Raw genomic sequence first — 13,055 nt, forward strand, 5'->3', positions numbered from 1 at the left:
TGGTAGATGCCATCATAACTTCTGTACCTTACAGTTTGGAATTAGGCCAAATAAAAAATATTGGTTTCCTGTTAACGTCTTCTATTTGTATCCAATACAAGCATGTATTATCTAATTCGTCATGCACATGTACATTAAAAGCTGTATTTGGTTGTAGATTTTATAAAAGAATATTCTGAAACTCGTAGATATTTGACGGTTCATTAACTTACTTCTAAATAGATTGGCTTGGCCTTGCATGTTGAAAGGAACATTTGTATATTTGGTTGCTGTTTCTAATGAAGAGGTAAAATATTTTGTGCTATTCTTGGAGCAGTCAATCCCTGTACCTCCTTACATATTAAAGACGGTTAATTATTTTCTCTATCTCTGGAACAACTTCTATAGTACATGATACAGAAACACCATCAGCTTCAGTAGCTGTTTCCTAAACTTGATATCTTGTTATAAAATTATTCCCAGTGTGAGAAACATAAAACAGTATTTAGATAATGGTAACACCTTACACATGTTTCCTGCTGTCAATAAGTTTTATAATTTTCATAGTGCTTTCCACCATGTGTATAAAATCAGTATGGAACCATTATATTACTGGTAGATTTTTACTTTTTATTTTGTTTTTGCAAAGAATCGCATTTTCATGAAGTTATCACATTAAAAGAACACATTTACACACATAAGAATGATTTTCTTGACTTAATATAAACCACATGATTATATGTATGATATAAGAGGATTCAGAAGAAATCTATAATACATTATGTGGTGTTTGTATAAACTGAACCATTAAGAATGTCATCATCTTATAACCTTTGGAGTAAGCCCAGAAATATATACCATATTTATCATACATTATAAAAACCCAGGACTTACCACTTTTATAGTAAATCCTTAAATAAGTTCCATATTTATCATACATTAAACCCAGGAGTGACCATTTTTATAGTATATCAAAAATAAATACCATATTTATCATACATAAAACCCAGGACTGGCCAGCTTTATAGTAAACCCAATATATGCAAAATTGGCCATTAACTGAATACTTAAACCTCTGACACAAAGTAAGGGATGCATGCACAATGACATACAATATAGCATTTATTTCTACGGACTTTTTGATATGGATGGGCTTGTAACCAGAAATATGTGAATAAGTAGGGTAACTGACCTTGTTTTTATACAAAACCCTATAACAGACAGAATATTTCATTGGTTAATTTCAACTCTTCTCTCAAAAATACTTTATATTCCAATTTTCATTGCTTTTCTATGTAATTTTATATATTGAGTACAACACATTATGTTATATTTGTTTTATTAATGCATTTTAAATCATCAAAATGCCATCTGTATAAAATTGGGATCAAAAATGTGTTCATGTGTATCTTTAGAAACAAGGAGGCTGGGTCAGAGTACACTGACCTGCATTGTTTACAAACAAATTGCTGACAATGCATTAACATTTTGTGACAATATTCAGACTGGCGATTATACTTCGACATGCTTTAAGGGCCATCTCTATTAGGGGCTGACACACAGAGGGGCAGGTTTGTCAGTCACGAGAAGTATTTAGGTTTCTAGGCCATAGGTTAAGTTGTTTCATGGCTGAAATAGCCTGGCTGACTGCCATTTTATTAAAGATACCGTTTCAAAATTATTTGACACAGTTTTGAAATTATCACTGATGTGAAAATGTCTTTATTGTTGTTTGCTTTGTGAATGAATGAATAAAATGTAGGTCATTGGTTTTTAGTGTCGTTATCACCTACTAGGCCAGGAGCACAGTATATATTAAATGCTTATTATACTTCACAACAAAATTTTAAGAACTCTTTTATTTGACAGTGTCCGAATGAGACTCAAGGATTGATTTTCTTGTTCATATAAACATCTTCACATATAAATTGTAACATACCTCTGTATTAATAAACATTGTCAAAAGCATTTTTGATACAGTTTTCAATCAATCTGGAACAAAGACCATTGAACTGGTCCATAATAGTTCTAAAGGTTTGATTTACATTCAGCAAAGCACCTGCTATTTTTCAACAATAACAGTTTCCTGATAATTGTGATCAATACATGGGTAGAGATCATGTGACCGTCTGTCTGTTTGTATCGGGATCAAAGGTCATAGTATTGGAGCCGGAGGTGATAATTTGTTATTTGGGTAGAGCAGGATTTGCATTGTATTGCCATTTAAATATAATGATTTTTTTTTCAACATATTGGCTGTGAGTAATAAAAGGCCAACATCTGGTAAAAGGTTCACAAAAGAAGACAATTTCAGGCCATCTTGACAAACATAAAATGTTTGATTGAGTAATATGATGATTAGACAAAGTTTCCTATACTGCTTATTTAAAAAAAACGAGAGATGAAATTCAAATTGAAGACATTCTAAAGTAATAACATGACGTGCAGTATTTAGATCCTTTTAGCAGAGGAGATAACAGAGCGATTTCAGCTGACAGCTTTTTCTATCTGAATGACTGGTTTTATGAGGAAAGCAGTAATACAAACTTCAATTTTACTACAGGGAAACTTTTTTAATTCTTTCTTTGGTTTAGATGGAGATAAAGATTTTCAAGTACCTCATTTTGTTTTGTTTCTTATCGCGGACATAAAGTACTCTAGCAGCTTGAAAGTTGAAATGCTCTCGGTTGTATGGTAGGATGAAAATACTGCCCTGGTATATTGTATATCCATGGAACTTAATGAAGGACAGACAGGAGAATGCTGAGATTGGCGCAAAAAAAATATGTAGGAAGGTGTGTCAACTGAGTAACTGGGCCTTATATGTAAATGGGACATACCAGTTATTGTATCATGATGAATTCTGCTGCAGCTTATGACAGTTGACCTTGGTAGTCTTGGAAGGTCTTAATGTCAGGTAAAATATATATACATCAGCAGACAAATTTTATTTGAAGGTCAAGTGAAATAGGAGGATATTGCAAGTGTTTTCCAGTGATCAACCTACATAACTGATGCTGATGCAATTTTTCAATTCATTTGTACTATGTCTTTTATATACTTGGGGACCATTCTTGTGCTTGTCTCCAAAGTTAAATTTTCTTACATCTGAATCATTCTGGGTTTTTTTATGGTAACTTCACCTTCTATTTACACTAAGTGCATTTTGCTATGGTAAAAATAAGGACAGTTAATCTGGAATCAGAAGTTTTCCCAGGCTCCTGTTATCAGTGTTGTTGGTGGATTATTGTCTCTGTAAACACAACTTAATCTCTCCTCAGTATTGACATGGAGTTTGCTGACTGGTTTATCACCTTGTACAGCATGGATACCAGTTATGATTACTGAAGACCAGAAATATACAGACAGGATATCAAAATGTAAATATATCCTAATCATGAAGTTCAGGTCAAATCCAGGATGTAAATTATTGACAATGAAAACAAAACCTGTGGTGAGAGTAAACAATAAACAAAGTGAACACCATTGGTGGTACAAGGGCACTAACGGGGATCTGTATATATAGCCATGTGCTCTACTGAAGAACATTATACTAAAATGAGCCCATGCCTTGTAACACACTCATCAACACCTATTGCTGTGTTATTTTTTAATAAGCCCACCCCCACTCTCCCCCAAACTTTTGAGTCAGAATCTGTATATTGTTCCAGGGCTTATCACAGAAGAAATACGTCTGTGAGGGCTTTACAACTTGATATATGTATAATTGAATTACATTGCATGGGAGAGTGCATTTTGCTATAAAACAATTATTCCCTATTAGACTGTGAGTTCATTTAGTCATAAAACTACCTGGTAACATAACAAGGGCAAAGCATTAGTGCCAAGGCTGGTAACTCTATTACTCAATGTCTGACCTTCATCTTAATAGGTATGATAGTGCAATGCCTTGTGTGTACATAATATGTCATTTGGCAACAATGGCAGACACCTGTTCAAATTGATAATGACTGTGGGATTCCGAGTTAAAAGTATTGTAATATATAGGTCACATTGGTAAAATCTGAGAGCTCTCCAAATTGCATGATTGCGTTGTGTAGGATTATATTGTATATAGTTCATAAAGAAGTTGTGTATTTGATATTGGTAATTTACTAGATGGGAAACCATTAGACATATTATCTATTTTAGCCGATTCTTAATACTTACATGTGGAGATTTTAAATCATGTCACTTTTGTTCCCAAGAAAAGTGTCTCAAATTTAGCACAGTTGTGTAATTTGAGTAATCTATTGAAAATATTAAAAAAAAAAAGGTGTATGCACTCATTAAATAGAGGTAGGTCCATTCAGTTCAGTTAGAATTAATGGGAGTTAATCATTTGGGCAAGAGGATTGAGGCAGATTGATAAATATTGGAACATTAATGTTGACTTGATATTGGGACAAGATTAGTGGTAGCTAGATATTGAGATAGGTAATTTAGTGGGTGACTTGGTGGCTGAGCTGCAACAGATGATGGTGTATTGAGGACAATCTGTTGTCACTGTATAAGAATCTACCGGCTCTGGCTACAAATGTGACCGAGATCTAGAGTACGAGATCTAGAGTACGTCAAGATTACCCTGTGCTGTTTCAGGATTGTCTGATTCCTGCCAACATCACATAATACAGATTCCACTTACTAGATTATTAATGACAGGTTTGGCTGACTGTAATATACACCTGCTACTTTGTCATGTACGTGTGAGAAATATCCTTAAGGATGTATGCTACCAGTAAGTAGTCGTTACTATGAATTAAGGGTATATGCTACCTTGTTATAACATATAACCTTCCATTACAAATGATATCCATATGAAGACTACATGAAATATGATGATTTGAAGTGACTCTGAATGATTTTGGTATAATTCATCAAAGACTATCAAAACCTTACTTCAGCAAATTTTATTTTGTTCAGAAATTGGACTGAATCTTTTAAGATGAAATTGATTGTTATGTACGTCTGTAATTCTGAAAATACATTCTCACCTCTCTGAAGTGAAATGGCCTGATGTTTATTTGGAAGCTGGATTGTTCTTAGAAGATGTTATGCCAAGTTTTATACGTAGAGCTGACAGAAAAAGCCTCCTAGGTTGGATACTGTTTGCAGATAATTAAGTTACTTCAGAGAAATCTTTTTATTAGGGTCTAGCTGTTCCTACATTATATAGTTGTTATTGAGTCATAGCTAGCACTTTCTGACAGAATCGGTCCACAAATACATTCTTCTGTATGCACAGCAATAGAATTACCACTGAATCCCGCTCTCTTCATGTTCACATTTTCACATTCTCCTGTTATATTGACAGTGACATATGTAACATGATGGGTTCCAGATCTTTGTTCACAAATATGTGACTATATAGGAAATGTATTAAGACATAATGATTATTTTTTGTTGAAGCAATCTAGTCTGTTTAAAACATTGAAAATTTAAACAAGAGATTGATAAAATGTTAGAACATCGACAGAGAAGATTGGGACTCATTATGACATCATTGATTGTCAAAAAATCAACAGTACAGAAGTTTTAATGAAGTAATTGTGAAATTAAAATTCCATTTTTGAAAATGTTTTTGCTGATTTCAAAAATTTTTTTATATACCGCGTAATACTATCTTATATAACTTTCTGAAGAATCAGCTCTTGTTTCATTATTAAGTCAGTGTCTGCATGTGTCTGCATTCCCCTTCACTTGAGTTATTGTACAGCAGCTCTGAGCCTCAGGGTTTTGGCACAGGATGACATATTTCTGAGCATAATTGACCTGTTTTCTCACCACAACATAGAAACACGTGGTGATGAGGATACAATCACTAAACCCTCTACTTCTGTTGGAGATCTTTATCTTGTTCTGTCAGTAAATTCATCTCCTTACTGTTTCATGATGAAACTTTTATGTATTTTATTTCAATATTACAGTGTTCAAGATTTCAGATTTTAAAAAAATGTTTTATTTACAACAAGATTCCCCAGTATTTAACAAATTTTCCAAACTGATTTAAATAATGTTGCTGTTATTGTGGCCAAGTAACCTAGCCGTTTTTCACTGTTTATTAGCATTAAAACTGAAAACAGCAATGACCAAATACACTTAAGCTATGTTACATTCCAAACAATTTTACATACTGAAACATTCTATATCTATTTAAAAAGATAACCTGCTTTTAATTTTAAGTATTTACCATGGATGTAAATATTTTGTCATATAAAGTTTACTGCTGTTTTCTGGGAGAACGGAAAGTCGGGTTGGGTTTTATACTGATCTGTTAGTTAGTGGTCTAATCCTATAGAACTGGAATAGTCTTTTGGCAGAAATACCTTTATTTATTTATCTATTTGGATGCTGAAATGTTGTTTTCTAAATCTTTGGCAGGCCTGACCCTGATGCCCAGGGTAATTGGCACTGACAACAATTTGTACCTTAGGCCAGTACATCAGTATCTGGTCAGGGTACCAGCAATCTAGAAAGCAAAGATAAGATCATAAAGAAACAACAGTGGATCTTTAAATAACATTCTTGGAAAATTTGATGTAAAATCAATACAGCTGGGTGCTTGAAGCAGGAACAATGAGTTTTTTAAGAGATTGTCTTATTAACCTGATTAAAGTTTTACATCAAAAGAATAAAGTGTTTGAGTTACGATGAATTCTGCATATGAGGTTAGGATTAGTACTAGGGTAAAGATTGGATGGGTTCTTGTTTTAAAGTTGTGATGAGTTCTGGGGGTGAATTTAGAGTCCATGAATACTCAGGTTTGAGGTTAAGATAGGTTCTGGGTTTGAAGTTAGGATGAATACTGTAGTTGAGGTTAGGATGAATACTGGGATTGAGGTTGACCACTTTAACCATTACAGTACAGTAGTTTGACATGGTAGTTACCTGGACAGAGAATACCTCTCGGGGCTATTAGTGGACTCACATTGATTGGTTTTTATTGCCTGGTGATTTGATTTTTAGTGTTGGCAATAAAATGTTAGCTGTAAAGGTGAGATAGTAATACACACCTGCAGTAATAGGGAAAGTGGTCAATTACAGCTTAATGGTCAAAGGTCACGGTGGTCCATATACTAGCAGTAAGTCCATTACTCATTAGTGTAATTGTCTGTTTACCACAAGTATGGGTTATACTGCTGGCATCTCCAGGGGAACTTGATTGTACCGTTGGTGAATATAAGACACTACAACCTGGTGGTCCATTAGCCAATAAAAGCAATACTATATTCTTAGACATTAGAAATACTGAAACATATACAGTCGAACCTCGCTATCTCAGACTCACATAACTCAAAGCCCTTGTTAAATTTATAGGCTTTAGCCAAATTTCTCACTAAATGATCTAACTCACTTAAATAAAATACTTGGACAACTTGAATTTTCCCACGATCCCGCTGACTTCAACTTCGACTTTGAAATAATGAGGTTTAACTATATTTAATCGCAGGAAGTTTTTTCTATTTATATAGGAAAGGTTGTTGGTATTTAGCCAGTGTATTGAATTTGTAAAGCAGTGTACCAAAACAAAGTGTATAACATCATGAAGACTTGTGTACGTGGTGTATAATATTTGGTTTAAGCAACTCAACCAAACAATGGTTTGTCGGATCTAATGTCAGCATTGTGGTTTACAGTTTAATCTTACACTTATTTTCACACTTGTTATGTTAACACCTAAGTAGTAATGCACTGCTTCTAATCCGCCATCTTATAAGACTGAGTGTTTCATATGACTTTTGTCTTGGTGTTTCGTTCACTGAAGGAGCATTGATGACCTCCCACTGTCCTTTCTTTCTCTCTGACTAAACTTTTTTACTCCTTACACTGGCCTTTATTTCCCTCCCACTAAACTTTCCTTCCCCTCCCACTGGCCTCTATTTCCCTCCCACTTAACTTTTTTCCCCTCATGCTAACCTGTCTTTCCCTCACATCTGCCTGTCTTCTCCACCACAATGAATTCATTGTATTTGATTTATGTAATATAGAAATTCAGATTGTCAGATTCTTCTCAGTGGCAATTTAAGTTCATTAAAGACAAGTTTATATTCATACACATAAAAGTAACTATAAATTATTTTGATGGTCAGTTAAATAAGTTTGATATAGACCGAATCTCATGTCCAGTCTTGCTGTCTCTGATAACTTCCTGTGGCGTTACACTGCCCACTGGACAGGTGAGAAGGTAACAGGTTATAGGTCATCACTCTATCCCAACCTGATTCAGATTCGAGGTCAGATTTGACCTCAGGGTGTACAGAGAAATACTTTGTGGGGTCAGTGATAAAGTTGTCAAGGGTGATCTCATATGTATTGCTCTGTCCAGAGGAAATTGCAATTGGCAGTAAAGAATACTTATCAGGAGTGACCACAAATCTAGGTGTTCAGTCTGGTCATGATTTTTGTTGACAGGACTGTAAGCAGTAATATGAGGCCAACATAAAATAATTGTTTGTTTTAGCCTCCCCAATCAAAATTGTAAGGCAAAATGATAGCTTTGTAATTACTAATAACTGGAATCATAAATATGGAAAATTGCAACTTTACAGTTCTGTACATATCCTTTTCTGTTTACTGTAAAAAGGATATAAGTGTTCTGAGGCTGAAGTATTTACAAACATACTGTGCTCAAGAGATCTCAAGTACACTGGTCAGTGGAGGATTAAAGGAGATAGCTTCATAAGTGGTGGATTAGTCACAAGTCGTAAGGCTTCAGGTTAAATACTTGTCTGACACATAACAGACTCTTTATAATAGTGGACTTGTCCTCTAAAATCTCCTAAAGTATCATGTCCTGACAAAAGGTCAAGAATTAAACAATTCTATGCCGATTCCTTGTATTCTTAAAAAAAAAAACAGTTTCTGAAATACCTTCTCAGGAATCATTACATAGATGTCCATTACAGAATTGGTCACATTTCTTCTTGGAAATTTCCACCCTTATAATTTTTTGAGATAGACGATGTCCGTCAAGATAGATAACTCTTCAGATGGTACTGATCACCAGTTTTGTAGATAGTATTGTTGTAATGAAAGTATTTAATCTAGGAATCAATTTTTGACCTTATGTATATATTTAAACATGTAATATCTGTAACCCTGGTAAAATGTTAGCCGCAATATACACCACTCGGCTAGCAAGAACTTCTCTTTAGCTTGATTGGTTGAGCATCAGACTAGTAAGCCAGGTGTTACGGGTTCGATTCCTAGCAGAGGTATTGAAATAAATAATGACCTCTGTTACATATCTACCTATACTAGCATGACTTTTTGGTGTGAAATTCTGTTTGTTGAGTTACATCTTGTTGATAAAGAATTGTTATTGAAAAGGTTTATGTAGCTCTATTTGATTTAAGTAAAGTCAAACAGAGTCCAATATTGTGATATAACTATGTAAACTTCTCAGGAATGTTGATCAATATTATCACACCTTTTTTTGTCACACCTTTAATAACAACGTCAATCAGACGATATTTCACACTTCACTTCTGCAGTACTTTCCGCTTCAGGCAGTATTAATGTCATTGATTAGTACTGATAGGTACACAGTAAACGTATGTGTATTAGGTACTCCTTCATTCAGTATTTGTTTGTATTTAAGATTAATGAACCCTGGATATACACACAGTTTATAGGAATTAACAAAACCATGTTTTCCTAAGGCTTCAAAATTTTACTGACTTTATTTGTGAATGAAGAAAGGAATTTAAAATCTTGACTTTATTTACAAATATTTTTAAAAGTAATAAATGAAAATCATATATTTAGTAGATATACTGTTCAATACTGCAATGTATTGATTCTGTGAAGTAATTGATTTATTAGAATTCCTACCTTTATTGGTGATGTATGTTCATGTTTTGTTTTGATTGTATGTTCACAGGTTTGTGAGACTCTCATTAACCACTGCGCTCGAGTCAACGAGACGGACAATGATGGCCGCCATCCTCTGATTTTAGCCGCTCAAGAAGGTCATCTGGGAGTGGTCACCTGTCTCATCCAACATGGATCATCCATTGATCATAGGTCACACGACGGAAAAACTGCATTTCGAGTGGCATCATTTGAAGGCCACAAAGAAGTGGCTCGATATCTCATCTCCATGGGAACCAACATAAGCTACAAGGATGCAGATGGTAGATCAACTCTCTACATTCTGGCTCTTGAAAACAAAGTAGACATGGTAGCTTTTATCCTAGAAATGGGTGTAGAAGTGGAATGTACAGATCTTGAAGGACGCACTGCATTACATGTGGCTGCATGGCAAGGTCATTTTGAGGTGGTAGAACTTTTGCTACGATACAACGCGAATGTGAATGCTGTGGACAATGATCAGAGAACAGCTTTACAGTCAGCTGCTTGGCAAGGTCATGATAACATTGTACAGCTACTGTTAGAGAGGGGTGCTTCAGTGGATCACACATGCAACCAAGGAGCCACTGCCCTCTGTATCGCTGCTCAAGAAGGACACGAAACTGTAGTCAAAGTCCTTCTCACGTACAAGGCTAACCCAAACCATGCTGATCAGTTTGGACGGACACCTGTCAGGGTGTCGCTCAAAAGTGGACATTCCAAAGTATGTAAAATTCTGGAGGAGTTCGGAGCTGTGCTTCCGAGTAGTAGTAAAAGTCGAAGCAGTTCGTCAGCATCAAGTAATGATGCTCGACCAACATGTGTGACTGGGCCATTGAACGGTGTAGGAGTTGTTGTCAATGGTAATCAGTTAAACAGTTCTCCATCAGACTCTCCCGACTCAACATTCGACCGCAGAAAGTCATATGCATCCAACAATTCCTCAAAATCCTCCAGTAATTTAACATCGTCCACAAATCAGAGCTCACAAAGTGGTGCTACGACGACAACTAATGGAGACTGCCTGACCTTTACTCAACAGTTGCAGCAGTGTTCAATGGCACGACATCGCACACGGCCTATTAGTCGTGTGTTGTCACCCGTGAGCGAACCGCAGAGTCCCGTACAGTCACCGCCAATGTCACCAAACACAGAGGTTCAGAAAATCGTAGGAAATGAACAAAAACTTTCGCCGGTGACAGAAAGAAACTTGAATATTCTGGGGCCGTCACCAGACAAATTTCCGAACTGTAAACACAAGGAGATTAAGGCCACTATAAACATTATTACAAATCCTAATGCAGATTTATCTGAAGAACCTGTTTGGCTTGTCAATCATGCACATTTTCAGAACAATTTAGAAAAACTACGCTTAAAACAAAATGCAATGTCTTGTGATCAGCCTATAATGGGACAAAGTGCTTTGGAAATGCGATCACCAGACACAAAACCAAAACGAAATGGAATTGTGACAAATCCAAAAATTAAAGGCGTGAATGGACAATTCAAGAAAGTTCTTGAAAGAAATGAAAAAATTATGAATGGGACAAATAACTCGCTGCTAAATAATGAGCATAGCATCCCCAGTAATAATTACAAGGGACCCCCACGACCTAACGGCCTACCCCTAAAGAAGGAGACGCCCTTGTGACTAGCACAACAATACATGATTTCTTCTGTACAGGTAAGAGTCAGTGTTTGAGGCAATTCAGTCGGCAACTACCAAGTTTTCTTTAGAGAAAAAAAATGTCTAGCAGAGCATTGTGGACATGTGCTGCATCAGCATATTTAGAAAATAGAGCTCGGCTCTCTGGCTGGTACAAACTCAATGTCTCTATTGGTAACACAATTAGAAAAAAAAATTAAAAGATTTCAAGAAAATATGATGCCAAAAATATACAACATGGTAGTATTTTTTGAGTGAAAAATAATACACAAGAATGTTTATGTTGATAAGAATATTCCATTAAAAATTATCTATTTGGTTTCTCCGGGGAGTTCTTTTGTGGTGTGCACAATAATGTTACAGGTTTTCTTTCTATTCCCTTAATAAAAATGATGCAAAACTATGATTTGAAATAATCTTTTAAATATATTTATTGGTTTGTTTTATCATCTATGGAATGAATGTAATTTAAGTTATTTTATTGTTAAACAGAAAAATGGTTGAGAGAAGGGAAAAGCTGATGTTTTCTGATTACTAGGATTTGTGTGCGAGAGACCTATGGGACCAGCATCACACACGATTGATAATTTGGTCTGTGGCCTTGGGACTACCAGGATTTATGAGGATGAACCTGGGAATCGGATTGGTAATGGTGGTCTCCGGTTAAGTCATATATGGAATTATCCAAGTGCTTCATGTAACAGAATATCTGGTTCTTGTGCAATACATATTCTGAAATACGAAGGACAACTAATCGATAAAGAGTAGTTAGGACCTATACAGAATCACGTTTTTTTTCCCTGTGTTATTTGATATTCCGCTGCCAATCTGTGGGTGATTGAAGCAACAGAAAAGAAATTTTATGCTATCATTTCCCTGGATTCCAGATTGATACAAATGTATCATTGTGACAATAAAAACATGGATATTTCACATCGCAAAAGAGTTTGGTAATCTGGATATTATCCTGAAGCATATGCATCCATATATTGGGTTAGATAAACTTGGAGGAAGCCTCATCTAGCAGTAAAAATAGATAACTGCTACGGACGTTCTAGATAGTGCCCTCCATTAAATGCTAGTACGTAGCTTTAGCTTTTCCTTCATATGCAGTTTTTGTGCCATGGGTATGATGATCGATATGACAAGGCTTGTTAGTGGATGCTTTGATGGTCCTACAGACTGATGCAGGACCTTATTATCTGACTTTGAGATTATCAAGAAAAGTCATGTTTTCAAAGACATATTTTACATTTATGTATAATCAGATAATGCTAAACGCCCCGTTTAACGTTGATACTTTTGTAATGTCTGATGTATATAATGTATGGTTCATATAAGCATGGCTTTTTTATGATTCTAGCATTGCTCTAAGTCTGTTTCAGCTTATTTGCATATTTGTTGAGATTTTTTTTCTGGAACTTTACAAATCCAGGAAAAAAATGTCCAGGCCATATGTTGTGTATAGAAAAGGTATTTCTTTTTCTTGTACTGTAAACTGTTGTAGAACTTGAGAGGAAATGTTAGAAATGATGTCAGATTGTTCATTTTGGATTGA

General features: G+C 35.3%; 1 protein-coding gene across 1 annotated transcript in view; it reads left to right on the forward strand.

The window, feature by feature from the left end:
- Positions 1 to 11,515, forward strand: part of LOC132545581 (ankyrin repeat domain-containing protein 50-like) — a 38,881-nt gene extending 27,366 nt beyond the window's left edge. Inside the window, exon 3 of the mRNA XM_060209272.1 lies at positions 9,863 to 11,515. Within this exon, the coding sequence (XP_060065255.1) occupies positions 9,863 to 11,482 (1,620 nt within the window). The 3' untranslated portion in view covers positions 11,483 to 11,515. The remainder of the gene's footprint in view (positions 1 to 9,862) is intronic.
- Positions 11,516 to 13,055: the final 1,540 nt, after the last annotated feature.

This window comes from Ylistrum balloti, unplaced genomic scaffold (assembly GCF_031769215.1).
Source record: "Ylistrum balloti isolate Yb309-2 unplaced genomic scaffold, AGI_CSIRO_Ybal_v1 Utg369850, whole genome shotgun sequence".
Taxonomy (NCBI): Eukaryota; Metazoa; Mollusca; class Bivalvia; order Pectinida; family Pectinidae; genus Ylistrum; species Ylistrum balloti.